General features: G+C 33.1%; 1 protein-coding gene and 1 pseudogene across 5 annotated transcripts; both read right to left on the reverse strand.

The window, feature by feature from the left end:
- Positions 1 to 1,788: 1,788 nt before the first annotated feature.
- LOC120085022 (putative L-cysteine desulfhydrase, chloroplastic pseudogene) lies at positions 1,789 to 6,962 on the reverse strand (annotated as a pseudogene). 3 transcript variants are annotated; one of them, XR_005483796.2, is made up of 3 exons: positions 5,260 to 6,924; positions 2,435 to 2,523; positions 1,789 to 2,246 (listed from the first exon to the last, which is right to left on the reverse strand). The product of XR_005483796.2 is annotated as a putative L-cysteine desulfhydrase, chloroplastic pseudogene, transcript variant X3 (transcript). The 3 variants fall into 3 exon arrangements; XR_005483795.2 differs by having other exon boundaries at positions 2,435 to 2,542; XR_016525225.1 differs by lacking the exon at positions 2,435 to 2,523 and having other exon boundaries at positions 5,260 to 6,962.
- Positions 6,963 to 14,380: 7,418 nt separating this feature from the next.
- Positions 14,381 to 17,678, reverse strand: LOC150038653 (uncharacterized). 2 transcript variants are annotated; one of them, XM_090306995.1, is made up of 3 exons: positions 17,384 to 17,678; positions 16,567 to 16,725; positions 14,381 to 14,818 (listed from the first exon to the last, which is right to left on the reverse strand). In XM_090306995.1, the coding sequence occupies exons 2-3, from the start codon at positions 16,712 to 16,714 to the stop codon at positions 14,667 to 14,669; spliced, it is 300 nt and encodes a 99-aa protein (XP_090163121.1). In that variant the 5' UTR covers positions 16,715 to 16,725; positions 17,384 to 17,678; the 3' UTR covers positions 14,381 to 14,666. The 2 variants fall into 2 exon arrangements, with proteins under 2 accessions (XP_090163121.1, XP_090163119.1); XM_090306993.1 differs by having other exon boundaries at positions 17,272 to 17,678.
- Between the last annotated feature and the right edge of the window lie 5,921 nt (positions 17,679 to 23,599).

Here is a 23,599-nt window from a genome sequence, read left to right on the forward strand (position 1 = left end):
AAGAAATTGAAAACCTTAACTTAAAAAGAAGGGCATGGGACGCATTAATAAGTTTTAATTAGTTATACACATATAAGACTAATTTCTAATCTCACGAGGATTCTTGAAATAAAGGCCAAATAGAATTTTACTTTGGTTCATTACAGAAAAGTGTAGTATGGTTGCATTACAGTCGCAATCACTGTGCATTTTATTTCTAAGCTTGAAAATTGATGGAATCCTCTCCTTTACCACTACGTTTTATATTTTTAATTGCAAATCATCAATCCCAACTTATTTTTATTGGTTACCTTTCGTTTTCAACTCAAATCATTTTCTTTGCAAAATCTAGAATTAACAAATAGTCTCTTAAGATACGATATGTGGAGTACTCTCAACTTTATCATTGCTTGACATTGTACTCTTACACCTAACCATTATTTAATTAAAATTTTGAGTCAATTTAACATAGAACACATTTTTTATCATCAATATGTTCTTGACAAATTGAAATTTTGTAAAAGTTCATTGATCTATAAGATATACATTTGAATTTTATATTTGGTGTAACACAAAAGTTAAAATTTGGTATTTAGAAGATCTATAAATTCTAAAAAACATTAAAATACAATGACTAAAATCATAATCATGAAAGTTTAAGAAGTAAATAAACTCAAAATTTAAAATCAATTACTAAGACCCTTTTGGTAATCATTTGATTTTTGATTTTTTGTTTTTGAAAATTATGCCTATAGATTCTATTTTCACCTCCAAAAAGTAAATAAACTCAAAATTTAAAATCAATTACTAAGACCCTTTTGGTAATCATTTGATTTTTGATTTTTTGTTTTTGAAAATTATGCCTATAGATTCTATTTTCACCTCCAAAATTTTCTTTTATTATCTTTTTTTTTTAATCAATTGTTTAAAAAATCAAACCAAAATTTGAAATTAAAAAAAAATAGTTTTTGAAAACTTATTTTTTGGACTTTGAAATTTGACTAAAAATACAACTATTATACTAAAAAAATGTAAATTATAAGAAATAAAGAAGAAATAGACTTAATTTTTAAAAATTAAAAATAAAAAAAAATCAAATAATTATCTAACTATACTAAATTTATAATTTAACCTCGTTAATTCGTCAAGCATAGAGGTTGTTTGACAAATTTATGGACTTTAGCGATACGATGATACCAACATCTATTTCTACAAAATTCACTCTCTCACCAGATGGCACGAACACACAATCTCTAATTAACATCTGTAAAGTATTTATCATTATGTTAATATGTTTTTAATTTTAAAAAATTTAAAGAAATCGACTATTTTGTCGTAGAATCATTACTTTTAAATGTTAAATATTCACCGATTGAAGGAATAATTTATATTAATATACCCTTTAGTACATTATTTATAATGTTTCTTAAATGTTTCTACACGTCTTCCTTTACTTTAATATTGTATTTAAACATGAGAATCAAGGGAAAAGTTGCAAAGGACATTATTAATTAAGGGTTAAACTAATCATATAAAAAAGATTCATAAAATTCATGACGAAAGCATAACAAAGTATGAGAAAAATGAAATTCATGATATACATGGTCATCATGTTAGAGCTACGATAGACATAGTTATCCTTAACGTGATAGTGCATTTCGCCATAAGTAAAATGATTTCATTTATTTTTAGGAGCAGATGATTATGAGTTATCCGTATAAAAAGTCTCATTTTCCATCTAGTCGATAGCTCGGTCTCCAAAACAAGGTATGGTAAGTTGATAAAAATTAGTCCCTCTGAACAACGGCATTGAACTAATCTCATCAATTATTAAAGAATGAGATATCACATCATCAGCTGGAAATACAAGGGAATTAGATCATATGAAACTGCAACTCATCAAAATCTGCAGTCATTTGTAATGGAGAATACAAAAGCACTTGCTGCACGGAAATTCCATAGCTCGACAACTACTAAAGTTACAGTCCAGTCTCAACATTGCATGACTTTTACTCGGACGATGAAAACGGTACTTCATTCGATAGTTAAATAAGGATCAAATATGTACAAGTCCTATTCTGATCAAGAAGCCTGATACACAAGTTAAGCTGTACTCGAGGACTTTCATTTCAAGTCATTAAAAAGATAATGACATTATTTCTGCTTGGTACACCAACCTTTGAAGTGTTTTGGGGGTATGGCCGTGGTACCGAAACCATGGCTATGCAGCAGACGAGAACCATCGTGTGCAATTTTCATAATCATTGCTGTATATGCAGAGATCAAAAACTACTTGTTAATGGCAACTTTCATGTCCAAGGTACTACTTGTTAATGACAACAGATATTATATGATCAGCATAGAGATAGCCAAATTGAAAGATACAAATGTTTGTGCATTTTATCACAGCATATGATGAAACAATCTAATACAGGAGTAAAATATACCATCTTACATGTTTGATAGCAGAAATATTCATTTTATCAGATGGAGAACCACAAATATCGAGTAACTTTATCACAACATCGACTCCCAACCCGAATGCTGAACCAAAGATGCAACACTGTTCAATGTAACTGTTCAGAAAGATACTACATGAAATATAGTTGACAAAAATCAAGACATCTGGTTATTCCCAACACCTTCTACCCTCAATTTGGATAGACGACATGTATCTAAATAAACAATTCTTAGACATATGTTTTGTATGGAGAAATTAAAGTTATTAATTATTATGGATTCAAGGGGACTAATATATCATCATGTATGAACTACAAATGTAAGAAGGGTCTTAAAACTAAGAAAAATAGCTCTTGCACCCAGATGAGCCCTTGAAAAACTGCTTTTCGAAAACACAGAAAACGACGGGCTGTCTGAAAGTTGTGTTATAGAACCAAAATTTGTTTTTTTAGAACAAAATGTACAAAAAAAAAAAAAACAAAAAAAATCAAAACAAAAAAAATCAAAACAAAAAAAAACAAACTTGTTAGGTTGACTAATTTTAAAAATTTATGTTCTTTTTTATATTCTCGATGTCCTCATAGGTAGATCGTTTTTATAATAGCTAAACCTGTCCTTCCGAAGAGCATGGGTCCTGTACACAATAGTCCTAATATAATATAATATAACAGATTAATAGGTCATCTAATCAATATTCTTAGAAGTAGCTTCTAAAAACTATTTTGCAAATATGAATCACAAAGGTACTATCTGTATTAAAAGAAAGTAATAGTTTTTAAGCTTAAATATCAAACAAGCTGATATGAGTACGCTAAGCCACAAGTGGGATTCACCCATTCATGGAAAAAGACGAGGACATGACAAATGGCAAGAGGGGCAAGGTAGGAACTCCCATAGATCATTTTGTGATGCAGACAAATTATAACTACGCCTTTTTTAGAAGGGAAACGATTTCATGGATGAATGTAATAAAAAGAGCTTATTGGACTCCTAACACCAAAACAAATTATGGATTATGTTGCTTTGATATTTTAATACCCAGATAGCAGTCTGTTCATTTTGATGCCACCACAGGCCTTATTTCTTCCCCCTAAAGTTAATATTCTGGCTGTAAAAATCTCGAAGGCATGTGAAAGAAATTGGACAAATGGTGCCGTTAGGTCACTTGTTACTAGACAACTAACTAATTCCTTAGAGAAAATATATTCGAACAAAAATTGGAACCATCATTTCATCATTAAGACTGAAATCAAGTTCTTTAAAAATGGTACGTATAAAGCACGTAGGCCAAGTCAAGAAAAAGACTTCATTACTTATTTTGAATAATAATCAACACGAGAGGGAACATATTAGATATTTACCAACTAGAAATAAATTTTTTTTAGATTCACATTTAATATAATTAAACATTGGGACTATGAGAACTTGCTTCCCCAATTATTGAATACCAACCCGGTGGGTTCACATTCTAACCACATGTGGGCCATACGAGATCTCAAAATGTCATGAAGAAACTAAAAGACTTGATGTACATCAGAAAAAGATGCATCTATAGTCCTATAGGCTTCCACCTGGCTTAAGTAGGCCCCTAAACTTTGCTCTATCTATGCATGACTAAACTATTCCTTAAATATGATTCTTGAAAAAGAAATGAATTTATTAATTTTTAGAAATACATTACCCTTTTCTTTCATTTTTTCTCAATGAAAGTAGTTCTTTTGATAAAAAGAAATATGTGAAGAGGCTCTATAAAAAATGAACTCTTAACAAGTAACGAAGGATCCAATTCAAAGTTCTGTGTCATTAGGCACAAATTTTGAGGCATACTTAAAATCAAGTCATAAATCAGGAAAAGTTCCTCATTTATCTCTAGTCCACATCCTTCTCAACAAATATTCATAATTTGAATGTACGAGCACTTGTCTTCGCGTGAACCAGATTCATTATTGCATAATTAAGAAAAAGATGAAACCATAGGCCTTCTTATATGTGAAGGATTTAGGAAGGAACAGAAAATTATGGAAATAACCAACTTGAGTACACAATCAATAAACAAAACATCATGGATGTGTATTACTTCAAGATTGACTACATATAAGATATAACTAAAAATAAGATGCCTCATACGATGAATGTTCTAATAACATATTTGTGTAGGATTTGATTTAGAAATACATTACCCTTTTCTTTCATTTTTTCTCAATGAAAGTAGTTCTTTTGATAAAAAGAAATATGTGAAGAGGCTCTATAAAAAATGAACTCTTAACAAGTAACGAAGGATCCAATTCAAAGTTCTGTGTCATTAGGCACAAATTTTGGGCATACTTAAAATCAAGTCATAACTCAGGAAAAGTTCCTCATTTATCTCTAGTCCACGTCCTTTTCGACAAATATTCATAATTTGAATGTACGAGCACTTGTCTTCGCGTGAACCGGATTCATTATTGCATAATTAAGAAAAAGATGAAACCATAGGCCTTCTTATATGTGAAGGATTTAGGAAGGAACAGAAAATTATGGAAATAACCTACTTGAGTACACAATCAATAAACAAAACATCATGGATGCGTATTACTTCAAGATTGACTACATATAAGATATAACTAAAAATAAGATGACTCATACGATGAATGTTCTAATAACATATTTGTGTAGGATTTAGCATGACTTTCGCAATTGCAATCATGGGGTTACATATAGCAAACATGCGAATAGAGAGTCGAACAACTTCAATTCCCCTTTTTTACCTTATAAGATCCTTAGTAATAATAACGACCTAAATTGCATAAACTATATTCAAGAAAGCAAAATACACCATACCTCCTCCGTCCTCATTTGGAGAGTTGAGCGCAGGTGAAGCCGGCTCGCACAAGTTCGTTGATTACGTCTCTAAACTTAACATAATCTTCAAATTTGTTGTACACTTGATGAGAAATCCGTGCATACCCGGTTATAGGGGCAGTTTCCCCCTTTCTCGGAGCACGATAATATATCGGGACTTCAACTCTAAATTCTTCCCGTAAATGCGTTCTCAACTTCAGAGTATCAGATTCACTTGAGATGCCCAAGCATGAAGGCAGCCCCACCATGACCATACTTGCACACATATTCGGTGGGCAACCAAGATGAGTCTTCCATGATTCTGCCAACATCTCTCCCATCTTAACAACAGCCTCATGATTCCGCCTTTTGATTCCCTTAATCCCATCTTCAAACCTATTAACAAATTTCAAAACCGAAGGCACCACCAACTGTGAACTATAATCCCTGGTTCCAATCCAAGCACTTTCTATGGCCAACCCATTACCATACTCATGAGAAACAACAGGATGATGCAAATCAGAATGACTTGGGGACCTCCTGGAATACAAGAAAGCAATTGAAGGTGGACAAAAGAACCACTTATGCAAATTACTAGTGTAATAATCAGCACCAATCTCTTGCATATCAATATCAGTACATCCAATAGCATGAGCAGCATCAACAAAAACTTGATCAACACCTTCTTCCCTACAAATCTCAACTAACTCCTTAACCGGTATAACCACACAAGGCATGGATGTAATATGATCAATCACAGCCAAACGAACCTTCCTACCATTAGCCTTTCCTCTCTCCAACGCCTTACGAAATTCACATATAATTTCATCATTAGACTTAACAGGAAAAGGCAATTGAACCTCAATTACATACCCACCAGCTCGAGAAACATACGCCTCTATTGACTTCTTCACGGCACCATACGCATAGTGAAGCATAACCGCCGCATCACCCTTCTCGAATCTCCCCTCGGCAAAATCCCTAGCGATTTTCTGCAGAACTATAGCAGCCGCAGTGGTGGCGTTATCAACAATAGAAACTTCATCAATATGCTCGGCATTGATTAAATCCTTAATGATGGTTCTCGATTCAAGAATCCCCTTCTTGAGCTCGTTGAAATAGAAGTAATCAGGCTGGCGAAGGAACTTAAGCTGCCATTGCTGTTGAGCAGAGATGACAGAAGAAGGGCAACAGCCAAAGCTGCCATTGTTGATCCGAGCAACAGAAAGGTCATGGTGGGCAAACTCGGATTGAATTTCTGAGTCAGAAATGGAAGTGGGGGAGATTTTAGGCCTTTTGGGCAAGTGGGTATTGGCATCACCGTTGAGATGGGGGGTAGAATCAGGGGGAAGATGGTTTTTTTCATAGTGAGATGCCATTGGAGGCAGATGGGTAAGCAGGATTTAGGGTTAAAGGTGATGGGTGAAGCTGAAATTGATAGAAAATGAGAAAAGTGAAGAGGCAAAGCGAGAAAATGGCAAAATGGGTCGAAGAAAGAAGGAGAAATGCGATAAGAGGGGAGGTTTTGTTCGAAGGGGAAAACGTCAAGGCCAATGAAGGGGGAAAAAGAAATTAGAGTATAAACAAGTGGAGTTGAACAGTGCTACAACAATGAGAGAAAATGGAGAGAGAGATATTTTGGCATCCGCCATTAACAGAGTAAAATATTTCAAGTGTCACTGTTTTAGCCTTTATTCTTTTACGATATCCCCACCCACAAAGAACACAACACATATACCTGGTGCTTACAACATCTAGAGACGTGGAAACAAAAAACCTATGGGGCTGTGAGCCGTGGGACCCGTCCCAAAGAGGGCAGAAAATTCTTGAATACATGGAGAATGGTGGAGAGAGTGAGGAATTGTTTTCTATTTACAATTTGGGATCAGAGCGGAAATTATATTTCTAGTTCCCAACTTCATCCCGCCCAATTTTTGTGTATATATATATTTTGGAGATTTTGTTAGGGTGATTAAAAATGTTTTAATTATTTAAGTTTAAAACTTTATTATTTTAATTTCTTAAATATTGTAATATTTAGAATATGATATTCTAATTATTGAATTTTAATTTTTACACAGTATGATAATTTAACATTTTAATTATATTTTTTCAAATTGCAGGTGTATTATTGCTTTTATTAGCAAAATTCATAATATTTTATTTAAATAAAAATTATATTGGAGATATTCAAGGAATTATTAAAAAGATATATTTAATTAAAATAAAAAATTATTTAAAAATATGGAGAATTCAAGAACCTGATCCTCATGAAATTCCTATCTCATTCTCCGCGGAAAAATTGACGGGGACGAGAATGGAATATAGGGGGCAAGGATGGAGATGGGGAAGGCTTTCCTATCTCCACCTCGCCCCGTAGACATCTCTACTTACATCTCCTTTTAGACTTTCTATTAGGTCTCCTTTTATAAGATGTTTGTTTATATCGTTTTGTCAATTTTTTTAAATAAATGTGAGCGGAAGGAACAAATATCATGCCTCAAGACTAATAGTACAAGTTCATGTCAAGGTTAATAGTACAATAAGATGTGAAAATGAAGGGTGAGATTGAGGGACAATATTTACATCAGAGGAGTTGCTAGGGATCTATTGTTGATCTCCATAGTATTGTTGGCACCATTCAATATGATCTGAGTAAAAGGGATTGGGCAGACAAAACTATGTGTATCATCACTGTACTTTTGACAAGTAACATAAAAGGTAGAAAATGAAAGAAAAGAGAGGTTAAATTTTGTGATCTTTCAAGCATAATACATGTTTTTTTGACTAATTTCATTGATCAACTGTTCGTGTTCATATTATTATATTGGCATATTGATAACGTGAGCAAACTCAAAATAATTTTAGGATCGTTTCAACTGAGAAAAATGAGGATGTGAATAAATGTGTGAATGAGTAAAGGATTTAGATAATTCTTGATGACAATTATGAGATTTAAAGGTGGTTCATTGATTGTACAAGTAACAAAAAAAAATCTATTTTTTTGCTTGTCCATCCTTATCTTATCTTTGTTCAATCAACTTGTTGTTCTAACCAGGATATAATTGTGTACATGGTAAGAACTTTAACAAATTAAAATTGTAGGTTGAATGATATAATGAAACATTTAGAAGTCCAAGAATTAAAACATTCTGTAAACAAGGGCCAAATATTCTTGAGAAATGGACATTTTTGGCCCCTTTGAAGTTTTACTAGGGGAAAAAAAGGTCCTTTTAAAAAATAGTATATTTTTTAACCCCTCAATTTTCATCAGATATATGAAAAGACCACTATACCTTTTATTTTCATTTCAAAGATTCAAAATTTTCCTTTCATCCTCTTCCCTTAATTCCTTTAGAAAGATTTGGACAGATGCAAATCTCAATCCTTCTCAACAGAAGGAAGTTTACTCACAAATCTCAACATGACTTGCTCGATTATCGCTAAAATTATCCCCGAAAAATGCTTTCAAATCTCCAAAATTTAATATCGATCCAATCTCCGGCGACTACTCTGCCATTTGAACAACTTCCACAAATTTCATATTCAAAGACCCCATTTCAGAATTCTCAGACAAAACGCTAGAGAAATTGTTCTCACGCCGGTCAATCCCTCTGGCAAAAAAATAGTGTTCTGTTTCTCAACGGCCTCATGTGAAACTCTTGAGTGCAATATAAGCAAATACTCCAACGACTGGGTGTGCATCACAAAAGCTATAAATTTTTGGGTTTAAATTCTGGAACTGATAAAGCTCGGCTAGGAATCACGTCACGTGATTGGGTATGCGCCGAGAAAAAGATGCCTGGGTGGCAATCTGACCCAAGGACCAGGGCATACAATTCTTGAAAATGCCCTAGTCCTATACTTCGCACGGGTATGAATGACAGTGGACTGAGTTAAGCCCGATAAGGGTATGAATGACTGTGGACCAGGTTAAGCCCGACCAGAGGCATGAATGATTGTGAACTAGGTAAAAATTTGCCAAATTTTGTTACCCCATCGAGTATGAATGACAGTGGACCGGGTTAAGCTCGACGAGGGTATGAATGACAGTGGACCGGGTTAAGCTCGACGAGGGTATGAATGACAGTGGACCGGGTTAAGCTCGACGAGGGTATGAATGACCTTGGACCAGGTTAAGCCCGACCCGGGGTATGAATGATTGTGAACTGGTAGACATTTGCAAATTTTTGTTGTTATGGAAGATGAAGCCCGACCGGGTATGAATGACAGTGGACTGAACGCGCACCGAGAAAGGATAAAAGTCTAGAATAGGAAATGGACACGGAAGGGGGGTACACTAATCTGGATTTTGCCTCAATCGCGTACTCGGTCGGGTTAGGAAAGGGCATGGGTGGGAAATTAGCCCAGGGGGGCTGACCGGGTAAAATACCAAATTTTGCCCGGTCCCATATTCGGTTAGTGGAATTGTCTATGGAGAAAAAGACCTTACCGACGATGAAAGAAAAATAGAAAAAAATAGTTGTAGAGGAATGATTTTGAAGAAGAGGAAGAAGAAAGAAATAGAAGAAAGAAATAGAAGAAAGAAATAGAAGAAAGAGATACAAGTTTTATGCAATATTTAATGCTAATTATAATTTCTAGATATCTTCTCTCATATATAAACTTTTGGGTTTTATGTCCTAAAACTCGTGGTTCGTAAACAATAAACTTATTTTGTTAATCAATATAGATGCTATTGAAGTTTGATTCAATAAAGTTGTTATTGAATACATGAATTGCTCACTTTGTTTTAGAAATAAACTAAGATACATAGTTATTACATGAGTAATTGAACTTTATGTGAAGACATAAGTATGGATCAAGTTTAAGTAGATAGCCAAAATGGTCTATAGTATACGGATAAGGCTGAGTACCTTATTCTGGGGACACTATCGGATGCGGCCCACTTTGTAGATGTTACAATAGTTGTAAAATGCTACAAACAAAGTGATCCTGATTCGTTCATGTAGAGACATGCGAGTGAAGGCGTCCTATGCAAAGAGTTTGTATAAGACCGGACCAAGTAATAAGTCACTCTTATTTTATAACACTGTTTATTATTTCAGAGTGACTATTTCAAAGCGATGACCTAGGTAACTTGACCTTAATCCCGAGCTAACTATGAAATCCTGTTTATTCGGGATTATCCTTAGATTTGCATGGGTGAGAGTTAACTCAACAGCGTCGACTCAATAAGCCTCCTAAGGGGTAAGACCGGGTAGATAGTTGGGGACATAGGGTGTAAGATGGAATTGACTCCTACTCGTTTTAGGGATAATAGAAAGGATGTTCTTTTAAGTTTTGACTCTAGGTCTTAAACAAGGGGCCCCACCCTTTCATTGGCCCGAGAGAGACTCAGTTTAGTGATTGAATCACAAACCAAATTGTTCATTAGAGAATCAATGGAATTTAAGGAACAAGATATAATCTCGGGGATAAAACAACAATTGACCAGTCGTTATTATGAACAACCTGTGAAGGGTTAACTTACTAATCATAGTTATATCAAGTAGAAAAAAATGTATCTACAGTGAAGGGAGTGCACTTACTGTACTTTAGTGGGGTGACCCAGTAGTTAACTAATATTGAATAGTTTGGTTTAAAGAGTTTAACGAATTAATCTTGGATCATTGGAGCCCATGATCTGCAAGTTCATTAGGTCCTGCTACCAGTTCACCAACGGATTAAACTTTAGAATAGAGCGATGAGTGAATTTCAAGCATTCAAATACGAATTAAGGGAATTAGTAATTATATATGTTTGATTATCGAATTAAACGAAATTAGAGAATTATATGATATTTAAATTTGATTCAAATATTATTTACATGAATAAAGATTCATGGTCGTGGAATTGGTGTTTAATTAATTGAATATTTGATATTAAATTAATAGAAGTAATTAAATTGGTTAATTAATTATTTATTTTATTTTAAAAATAATTATTGAATTAATTTTTGTAAAATTAATAAAATTTCATATTAATTAAAGAATTAATATTGAAATTTAATATTAATCTTGATAAAGGTTTTCAAAATTAAAAGAAAAATTGGTTTTAATTTGAAAAATCAAAATTTTGGAAAACCCCAATAAATGGGATAATCCCACTTGCAAAAACATCTAAAAATCCACTCAAAGTCCACCTAAATTATGAAGTAGGTAGTGTCCTTTTGTAATGCAATAAGTTTGAATGGAAGTGATGTATAAAACATTTAGTTTTTCAGCTAAAAAAAGGTTCATGCAATCAAATTTGAAGGCTGAATTGATGAAGTTGTTCTTCATTCCTTAGCTGAAAAATAAAAAAAACTCTCCTCTTTTAATCCTAAAATTCAGCTCATTTTGATTCCCACAAATCAATCTAATGTCCAAGAGAATAATAGGAAAAATCAAATGGTGGTTTACACCTTGTTGTTCTGAGGAATTTGAAGCTGAATTCGTGGTTTGAAGAAGGTCTCCAAAGGTAATTTCTTGAAACCCTTTTTTCTGTTACAAACATGCTTTCTTAAATGCTAAAATTGTTGAATTATAGTATTTAATGATTCTGTTTACTTCCGCTAATTGCATGGTAACTCCAACATAAACGTGGTGACTTTTCAACTTTTTTTTCCCTCTCTCATGCATGCAATTATTTTTGGGGTCGATGCCCTAAATCTCGTGGTTCTTATAGTTTGTAATTGTAATGTACAAATAATTTATTTATTTAATAAGATATAAGATATTTTATTTGACATTTAGTAGCATTAACCCACAAACCAATAAACTAACATTCAAGGTTATCTTGTATAGCTTAAATATGTATGTAGAGACATACAGATGGATCATGTTTAAGTGATAACCTAAATGGTTTGTATTAGATGGATAAGGCTGGATCACTATGAATAAGACCCGCTTTGTAGATGTTACAATTGTTGTAAAATGCTACAAATGATTTGATCTCGATCATTCATGTAGACACATGTGAGCGGCGGTGTTCTATACAAAAGGGTTTGTACAAAATCGGACCATGAAATGAATAGTCTCATTATATAACACCGTTAATAGTAAAGACTTACATTTTACCAAGATGACCATAAGTGACATGACCTGAATCTTGAGTGAGTTGTGAACTTCTATCTATGAAGCCGGTCCTTTGATTCATATGGGTGAGGTTGGTCAGATTGCCGACTCAATAGGCCTACCATTTTGAGGTTCGTTTAATTAGGGAGTTGAAACACAACTACACAAGACGAAATTTACTTCTTCCCAATGTCAAAGTAACTAGATAAATTGCTCATTTAAGGACTAATTCTAGGGCTTAAACAATGTGGCGCCATACCCTTACTTGGCCCGAGAGGGGTTTGGTCATAGTTGGACTATGACTTATTGTTGATTAGAGGAATAGTGGTATTTAAGAAGTTAGATATAACTATAGGGCCAAAATAGTAATTTTAGCCTAACTGTACTTACGAGCAATTTGTGAAAGATCAGTACACTGTTGATTAGTTATATCCAATGGACACAGAAATATATCTGTAGTGCGAAGAGTGTAGCTGTCAGTCTTTAGTGGAGTGACCGACAGTTAATAGATGTTGAATAATTTAATTAAAGGAGTTTAATTAATTATTAAGTACCATTGGAGCTTCAACTACATGTCCATAAGGTCTCCTTTGTAACTTAAGAAGGATTATTGAGAATTAATTTTGGATAAATTTAAGTTGTTTAAATTAATTATATGTGATATAATTAATTTAAACTAATTATAATAATTAATTTAAACTAATTATAATAATTAATTTAAACTAATTATAATAATTAATTTAAACTAATTATATATGATATAATTAATATAATGTATTTGATACATTATAGTATAAAGTTTATTTATAGAGGAATTAAATTTGAATATGATTCAAATATTAATTATGTGGATGAGATTCATATTTATTTAATTGAATTTAGTATAAATATGATTTATATTAAATACCATGCATTGATGAGAGAATTAAAAACTATAGGTTATACTATATTTGAAACAATATAAAAATTATAGATTATGTGTCAATTTGTTTAACTAAATCTTAGTGGTCGATCTCGTCCGAGATGTACAGATAAAAACTATTTAAACGAGTTTTCGAAAAGGTACTAGTTTTGTAAGATGAAAACTTCAACGTGCCATTTTTCACAATGTTCCCTTTTAAATTCCCGATGAAAGTTCATATTAGAAAGATTTCATTGTACCGATCATAGTTAAATGTCAAATAGAAACATTTTAGATCAAGTTCTTTCTTAATTTTTTCATTAAAGGATTCCAAAATACATATATTGGAAAAACTATTGAATTAGACCACTTCAATAACTATTCCTCAATAAAAGTTGGATGTACATTAAAAAATCTACATGCTCTAATAATCATTTAATACAAATTTGACATAATCTCTTACATCCAATGAAATTGTCAATCACATTTTGTATAATTTGCCTATTTATTGATGATTGGTTAAAGAAAGCAAATGGACAACTTCACTTATAATAGTTGGGAGGGTGGGACCATGTTTCATATTTGCATAAATAAAAGGAATATCTGATATGTACCTTAGTATGTATGGGTTGGAAAAGAAAAAATGTCTTCTATAGAAAATTACAAAAAGAAAAAAAAAAAGTCCTCAACAAATGGAATTGAAGTTGCTTTAACTATAATTCCAGAACTGCCCCCAAAAAGCAATATATATTATATGGTTTCCATATCATCTTCCTCTCCTCCACTCACATCACTGATATTTCATTGACACCTCACTAATTTATAAATAACTTACTAATGAGGTCTTTTAATTTTGGCTTAATTTACTTTAATCCCTATAATTTAGACTTGGTTCGATTTCATCTTTGTAATTTGATAAGTATCATTTAAGCTTCAAACCACACAAATCGTTGTTACTATTTAAGATCAAGTAAAATATGTATATATAAAGAGAGATGCCAGTTTTCAAGTAGAGAAAATAAGAATTGGGAATCATTTACAACGTTTAACAAAAACAAAGATCTAAATATAAGCTCAAACAAAAATATACAAACGTCCAAATTATGGGATAAAACTAGTAAGTTAACCTAAACTTATTTATCAATAAGACTGTAAACAAAGCGATAGAATGACATAATTCATTTCACCAATTCAATAAATTAGAAAAATTGATCTGTTTTTTTTACACGAGCCAAAGCTTTTTTTCCTTCTCGTAACCGAACTTTTTATCGCCTGAAGCCACACATATACAATCTGGACATGGGCCTTGGCTTGATAAGAGCCAACAAGACATAACAATAACAACATAAACTAACCAAAACTAATTACATCAGTTAGTTCCTAATAAGGAAACATCTAAATAACAGCATTTAATGATCCAGTATGATTATTAACTCTATAAATGTTAATTACCTTACAACTTTCCTTTTGTCATAAGCAACTCTATTCTGGAGCTCACATTCTAGACTAAACAATCGGACAAGCAAAGCCGAGGTTGCACTCATTGATACCGCTCCACAAGCTGCCCAACGAAGACTCCTGGATATTGTAATTCTTGGACCTATTACAACACGATCCAGAATCTCACCGGCTTAAGTCCAATTAAAGAAGCATGGATATGGATATGATACAATACAAACACAGTGGCAATTTTTTAAAAATCTAGGAGGAATAAAGACATATTTGTTCAAAGATACACTTTTTAAAATATATATCAATTTTATACAAAAAAAAAAAAAAAAAAAAAAAAAAAATTCAAATTTCAAAGTCAACAAGCTTATATATACTTAGAAATAGTAGTTCGATATATTTTGGTCTAAAACTTTGTTAACCCTGTATTATTGTGTCTATTTATCATACTTAACAAGTGTTCAATATACGCCTAACAATTGTTTGACCTATATTGACTTTGTATGATTAGTGTCTAATACATATATATCTATTGTGCTAACAAGTGTTTGGTATGTGTATAACAAAGGTCGGAGTGTCTAAGTGTCTGATGAATGTTAGATACGAATATATAAGATAAACTAAAGCGTTCGTGCTTATTTCAGTATAATATTAAAATCTCATAGGACCACTAGCAATCCACTTTAAAAGAAAAGGGTGAGTTACAATTGCTTTCTATTTTAAAAGAACACGATAGAGTGTATCAATTTGCTTGTACTACAGCCAAAAAGCCATAGATGAAAGGTAACAAATGCACCAGATGCAGCAGAGAACTATTATGCATACGCTAAATGGGAGTCCTTGCACACAGATCAAAGTACTGATTACTCGACATCATTTTCGAAAGTAACAAATCCATAACACTTAAATACTTAGTGAGAAAACACTAATGAAGTGCATTTGGCCCATTTGCCCAAGTGCTTGATGGGAAAGAATCTAAAAGTGCTCTAAAGAATGCAGAACCAAGCACATATGTGTTCCATAATTAAGCACTTTTTTCCCATGGTGCTCGTCATTAAAAACTTGTTAGAAGCTTTTGTTTTAAAAGTACCTCCAGAGATGCTCATACTTGGTAGACTTAGTCCTGTTACCTAACTAAACTCCATATATATAAGGGTGTTCAAATGATCCGAAAATCCAAACAATCAGAGCTACCCAACCCAACTCTTATGATTTGGGTTCGTTTACGTTATTTCTCGGTTTGGGTTGAGTTGGGTTAGAATTTTTTTTTCTAGTTTACATTGGGTTGGACTTTTGGAGAACCAAAAATTCGGTTTGGTTATCAGGTTGGGTATTTTTAGGGTTTGTTCATGTTATTTCTCTCCATCTCAGGCCCCTCTCAGCTTCTCAATTCTCTTCTCGCATTTTCCCCATCTCTCTCCATCTTGAATCATACCTTAGTCTTGATTTCTCTCTCTCTTCTATCTCCCTGACTCACTCTTTGTCTCTCCATCTCAGCCTCTTCATCTTCATCTAACGTCCATATCTCTCATCCCCCCTGATTTTTTTCAGACTCTCATCCAAGTCTTTCAACTACCTTTTCATTTTAAACTTCACAATCTCTTATCTTTATTTCACCTTTTTTTTTTCTCAACTCAAACCAACCCGGATCTTCATGCTGGTCCAAAAAACCTCTTCAACCTAACCCATGTACACCCCTACATACATATTTAAAGACAGATCCCGAACCTTGTGGCTTCTATTCAAATGGAGTAAGTAAATATATTAGAATCTATTAGGAAACAATTATTGATTACACTGCCATTTGTGTTCACTGAAAGTTGATCAGGAAAAAAAGAAAGACATTAAACTTGATTATGCATATAAACTCCAATGAGCTGAGAAGAATACTAGACAGACCATAGTGCAATCTACAAAGAATCCAGAACGCAAGTCCTCCTCCAACAGTACATAACCCAGCAGTTTGTTTCATCAACCGTGAACAAGGCTTAGCATCTGATCTCATGAGCTCATCATCTGAAAAGCCTAAGAATCGTCTAAGTGCCATCTGCTAATTTCCTGGACCAGATCAAAATTGGCAATTTCATAAACTAAGCTTAGAACAACCGTGGCTTATGCAGAACCCAAAATTCAGCCATTGGAATAAAAAAAATGAGAGTCAACCCATTCCAAAATACTTGAGTCAATGTTCCAAATGTTAATCATGAGTCCATGTCCTTGTAACATCAACAGAAATCATAATCATGAGATCCTTAAAATTAGGGTATAAACAACTTTAAACGCTAAATGAGCTTTGAGGCTCTTTTTCTCTTAAAAAGACAAGCTAAGCCTGAAATTAGTATGAGCATACACCTCAATTCAAAATGAAACCATTGATAAAAATCATAAAAACGCAGAACAGTGTATCATCAAACATAAAGACTATGGTCAAATGATGGGTAAAAAGCTTTACACTCATCAATTATCACTTCATTAAATCAAGATTCTAAAGATGACTCTCAAAATCATAATCATTGTGATTCTAATTCCCACCGCTAGATTGTTCCAAAAGCAAGAAACAATACTTGATTCTACAGAAGGAGATTCTGACAGAATTACCCTTACCAACAAAATACTGTCTTAACTGTAACATTTCACATTCTGGGTATGGCTTCTTCAAATTACAAGAGTTGTGTTTTACTTTACATAAAGTATAAAGGGGTTTGTTTAAACCAACCGGTTTCCAATTCGGATTTCTAGGTTCAGTTTTTCGATTTGCAACAAATTACTACCAATCACTCAGAGACTTTAACAAGGATGAATCATGAGGCATAGAAATTGAAATCAAAAGAAAGATAGGAAGCAGCAGTATGATACTGAAAGAAAATGGGGGCGAGGAAAAAACACGGATCAATTGCTTGGGGCGATAACAACTCTTGGCCGGTGTACCGGTGCTTTGAGGGCCGCCGGTTAAAAAATTTGAGGTTTAGATTTTAGAATTCAGAAGAGAAGTAACAAAAGAGAGTGGAGTTTTTTTTTTTTTTTTTTTTTTTTTTTTTTTCCTTTTAATGTTGTAATTTTTAAATTATATTATTATTATCTTTTAACATATTGTTTCCCTACCTTAGAGGGGTTGGGACGCTGATTTGATTATTTTAATGATTGATTACTATAGTAGGCCAATTATAATTTTAGTCGAGATTATAAGAGTAGATAATAGTAAAAATGTAACAAAAAGGAATTTGAAATAATAACAATATAGTTAAATTTGAAATAGAAATTTTGTCACACCCCACTCCAAATTACCCTACCAACCTAGGTTGTGGCATGATGACAATAGATTGCAATTAAACTATGAAATCTATTGTCAAACTCTAAAAATATTTTTCAAAAATTAAGTGGCTAGCAAAACCTTTCATTGTAAACACCGTTAAAAGTAAAATTTACTAGATCAAATTTTATAAAAATTTCAGCAGAATTTCTCCTAAAAATCGGATAAACCATACCTACAATGAATCTGTATAACACTCCCAATATATTTGTTTCAGTCAACCACCAAATATGCTTCACCGCACACTCTTAAATAGATTTCAGATCATGACATTCAATACAAATTATGAAATTTCAATGAGAGAAACATGCAAGCTTTTATTAACAAATCATTCAAAATTAAGGCTAGCCACTCTCAATAAAAACAACTTTATATTTATGCATGTAAAAATTTACTTATATGCAACCTATGCAAAATCGGTGGTAGACCTCAACTCCAATCTAGTGTTTGAAAACAATATCAATATAATAAACCTACGTTCCCAATCGACATCAAAACCATAAACATTTCAACTCGATAATTTTCCATAATTCAAGGCCATAATTTCATAGCACTTGTCTAACCAAAATTCCCACAAATCATATTTCAATTGACATGAGTAGAGATATCCAACTTTTTCACGGGGACGGCTCTGCGAGACCCTGCTCTGAATGGGACAATGATTCTCCGATTAGGTAGGGAATGGGAGAGGGAGGGAAATTTTTTTTTTCCGTGAGTTAAACGAGATGGGGATGGGGAATGCATTCCCCGTCTCCGCCCCCGGCCCGATACCCGCCCCAATTAGTTTTTACATATTTTAGTATAGTTATCTAATGTTATGTTATGTTATTATTATTATTATATAAATATTACATTTAAATTTCAAATTTGATTATTTATTGAGAAAGACAATGAATATGTTTAAATTGAAGGTTTAAATTTAAATTATATATGTGAATAATTTGATTTATATTTATTTATTTCTACTAAAAAATTAATTAGCTTTTTTAGGCCAAAATTTGAGCAATTTATCTTTAAATTCAAATTGTCATATAAAACTAACCATAATAAACAATTTAGTGATAAAGTTAAAAAAAATTTGCTCACGAGTGATTTAAATTAATTGACATTTTATAAAAAAAGTAACGGGGAAAAATTCCCCGAGGAACCTCATCCCTGCGAATTTCCCGCAAGGAATCCCCGCCCCGATACCCGTAGGAAATTTCACGGGAATGGAGTATGAAATAGGGAGCAGGGATGGGGATGGAGAATGGCAAGAATGGCATCCCCAATACGGTTCCGCCTCGTGTACATCTCTAGACATAAGTCCAAAACTTGAAATTCAAATATGAAACATTTCTAAAGGCCAAACATACTTTTTGTTTGAAATATCTTGAGCCTTTGTAGATAAGCCAAATCAAGAAGTTTCCAAAATTCATCTTTTATAACTCTAATAATGATGGATAAAATAATAATAGATAAAATCATCCATAAACATAAACCGTTTGAAATCTTATAATAAATCAAACAACTCCAATTTACTATTTCATCAGTATAAAAGGAATTAAATAATTAATCGCAAGTGCCTTGAATCTCCATAGTTCTCAAAACTAAACCATAATGGTAGACAAATCAAATTTGATTTCAAACTTTATAAATTTCATAAAACTTTAAGTTATATAGTAGAAATATTTGTAAAATAACCACTCACAACGCTTTTGATATAGAAATTTGGGTAGTTGCTAATTCCTATCTCCAGTTGGCCTGAAATAATTATTTTGCCCAAGTATTAATGACACTTTAATCTCCCGAAATAGAAAATGACACTAGCTAACACAACCTTCTTAACTTCTCCAAAAATCAAATACCTCTATTCTAAACTTCCTCCTTCGCTCCTTCCTTTCATATTAAGCGTTGGGGTTTTTCTTATTTACTTTCTTTCTTTTGCTTGAGCAAGCTCCAAAATGAATATTCCTAAAAGCCTGTATATCTTCTTGAAATCTATCAACCCATAAGAAATATTTAACCACGATAGTTAGAAATTTATACAACTATCACCAACTTCCATTTTTCCAAGCCTTGAACAAAAACCTTAAAAAGGTGAATCCTTGGACAGAGTAATTCGACCTATTTCCGCATTATCTAGAACTTCCAATACTTAACACACATCTAAAAACATGCCACACAAAAGGGCTCCTAAGATTAGAGGTAATTTAAAACTCTTTGGTCAAATTTAAAAGGGTCTACAAACCCTATTACATAATACTTACAAAAATGTGTTGGAGTCGCTGTTGTTTTGTGTTCGAAAGTGTTCGAACTCGCAGATCTGAAGTCGTAGAGTCACGGGTGTTTAGATTTGAGGTTGACCGAAATGTGGGTCCTTGGGTTACGTGTCGTCGGAGACCCCCGCTATAACCTTCATCGACGGCGAGTTTTTTTTTTTCCCTTTCTTTTTCTGGTCGGGGAAAGAGGACTGTGCAAGGAGGAGGGGGAATCAGTTGGAATACACCATAAGAGAGAGAAGATGTGTGCCTTTGATTTTTTTTCCTTTCTTTCTTTCTCTTTAAGGGGCCATTTGGGGCCTAAGTTGAGAAGACATATCATGTGGGTGACTTAGATGTCACTGTTTGGGCCACCAATATCCTAACTACCCATATCTGATCCCCCACATCCTCACAGTGCTAGGTTTTGCCCACCGATATAGCAACTCATCTTTCCACATCATTCGTCTTCCCACCCTCAGCCTGGCATTTTGGTTCTTTCATTTCTCTCTCCTCAAACATTTTTCAGCGTTGGTTCTTCCATGGAGAAGGGTTTCCTTTCTCTAATCCGATGCATGATCAGTGGGTGTTCGATTTCGAGTTTAGTGGGAGGAGGTCATTCTCTTATTCTCAGATATGTTGATTCTTTCGTTCTTTCTTTTTCTCACCCTCTGAAATCACTTCAATTCCTCGTCGTTGGTTCTTCCATGTAGAAGGGTTTCCTTTCGTCACCCTCACCACTTCAATGAAAACATGAACCCAATCTCTTTCCGATTCGACGGTTCTCTGTTTACCCATGACTTGTTCTATGTTTGGTTTGTGGGGCTCGATGCATGTTGCTTCTTGAATGTTCAACATTGAAGTCTTGGTAGGGGACTGGTTTTAGTCATTGGAGCTTGGTGGGGGAGAATACCATCCAGGTTTGTTTTCTAAACCCTAGTCGGTTGATGATGTGTACTTATCCATGAATTCTTGTTCAAAAATTTCAATGATGAGTACCTATTATGATTTCTTATAAAATTTCTTCACTATTTTCATATTCGGTCTGTTTTTCTTTATTCCTTCTCATTCATTCCGTTTCAATCTCTTGCTGATTCAATGGTCCTCTGTTCAGATGAAATTTGTTTGAATCAGTTTCATACATATCTTATGGTTTCTTATGAAATTTGTTGATAAAACTAATGAAAGCAAGAGAGAGATTGAGATCGAGAGAGAGCGAGAGAGCAAGAGAGCGAGAAAGAAAGAATTGGGCTGAAAGAGAGCGAGAGAGAGAGAAAGAAAGAGAGAGAGAGAGCGAGAGAGAGATAAACAAAGAGACAGAGAGAGCGAGAAAGAGAGAATTGGACCAAGAGAGCAAGAGCGAGAGTGAGAGAGCAAGAGAACGAGAAAGAAATAATTGGGCCGAGAGAGAGCGAGAAAGAGATAAAAAAAAAGAGACAGAGAGAGCGAGAAAGAGAGAATTGGGCCGAAAAAGAGCGAGAAAGAAAGAATTGGGCCGAGAGAGAGCGACAGAGAGAAACAAAGAGAGAGAAAGTGAGAGAGAGAAAGAAAGAGAGAGAGAGAGCGAAATTTCCAAAAATAAATTAATGAACAAAGAGAGAGACAGAGTGAGAGAGATAAAGAAAGAGAGAGAGAGAGCGAAATTTCCAAAAATAAATTAATGGGAGGTTGGTTCCTTTTCACCATTGTTCTCATTACTTTAACTATTGATATAATGTTGAAATACTTCTATTACTCTCCATTATTACTCTCAATTATTTCGATGGGTGAGCAACCACCCCATTTCACTTATCTCTCTCTATAAAACGACTTCTGTCCAGCTTAAATTGACTTGAGAATCCTCCGTTGTTTTATGTTTTTTCTCAAGCAGGTGAGTTATTGCTATCAACTTACTTCTTTTTTACTTTCTTGTTCTCGTTATCATTTATTGGGGTTTCATATATAAATGTGGTAGTAGTTTGATTTTCCATGGTATTTTAAAAGTATTTGTATGAGTTGTTTTATGCTTGTATGCGTGTTTGATGAACTTATATATGAATTTATATTGTATTTCCTATATCATGGTGTCAACTATCTAATGTTTATTTTTTCGTACTCATGAATTACATGTCATGAATGTCTGAGGCCGGCTATATTTATACATATTCTACTTGATTTTAAATGTGGTCCATCACATCTATTCTCCTACAAATCACTTGTATCCCACATTGTGTACACTTGATGTAAATCTACTACCTTCCTTGTTAGTTTGGTGAGTTATTCCTTACTGTCATTATTTTTGGATTATATACATTTTCTTCCTATTAACTTCTGCTTATCTATGTGTTCATGGTTTATTTAGTGGGCACTAACGGCAACACCATTTTAGTGCTAGAGTCGATCTGGTGGTTCGTTGATCCTCAAACTAAAATTCCCAAGTAAAATAGGTATGTATACGTTTATCCAAAATATATTCCTAAATTATTAGTCTTACATATCGTGAGTTTCTAACTTTGTTGTTTTTCAACCCAAACTAATAAAACTGCCATTAGTTTGAGGTTCGTGTATTACGTATGTTTTTCCTAATTTTAAATGTTGTATATTTGGGTTTGACTTGTAGTTGAAGTACACTGCCATTAGTTTGTGATTTTTTCCTATTCTTTGTACTTTGTGGTTTTTTCGTACACTGCCCATTGAACATGAACATTTGACAGTTAACTCATAAATTATATTTTTTTGTGTGTTTGATAATGATGACATATGAATATTTACAAATGCTACAACTCATAATACTTTTGTATTAATCATTATGGTTACCATCTTTTGCATTTAAATAGTTATAAATGAAGCATATAATTATGAAAGAATAGAGAGTATTTTGAACAACAATATGGTTAAAAAACTACTTAATATAGTACAATTAATACACCTTATTCAATTTAAGGTACAGTTTCATGAATGAAAATATTAGCATTAAAAGTGAAAAAATGGAAAAATTTCTTAATATAGTACAATTAATACACATTATTTAATTTAGTATTAAAAGTGGAAAAATGTTTTAGAAAAAAAGTCAGTATGTATTATTCAATTTAGTATTTAAAAGTTGATATTTCATTGACTATTTACGATTAATCTTAAATTTTGTCTGAGTTTTTTTTAAACAACAATAATAAAGAATTATTTAAAAAGACGTTTTGAAGAAAAAGATAATAATCAAAATAATCTTAAGTACTAATTCTAATATTTCAATTAAGGCTCAATCCCTGATAAAACTATTTTTCCTTTTGTATTCTTGGGTTTTAGGTTTCTATCCCAAAATATGGAAAATGAAGAAATCTTTACTATCTTTTCAATCATCACCACGTCCCAATGACAACTATTCCTAACATTGGCCCTATTACTA

The sequence above is a fragment of the Benincasa hispida genome, chromosome 1 (assembly GCF_027475165.1).
Source record: "Benincasa hispida cultivar pf3 chromosome 1, pf3_genome.v1.1, whole genome shotgun sequence".
NCBI lineage: Eukaryota > Viridiplantae > Streptophyta > Magnoliopsida > Cucurbitales > Cucurbitaceae > Benincasa > Benincasa hispida.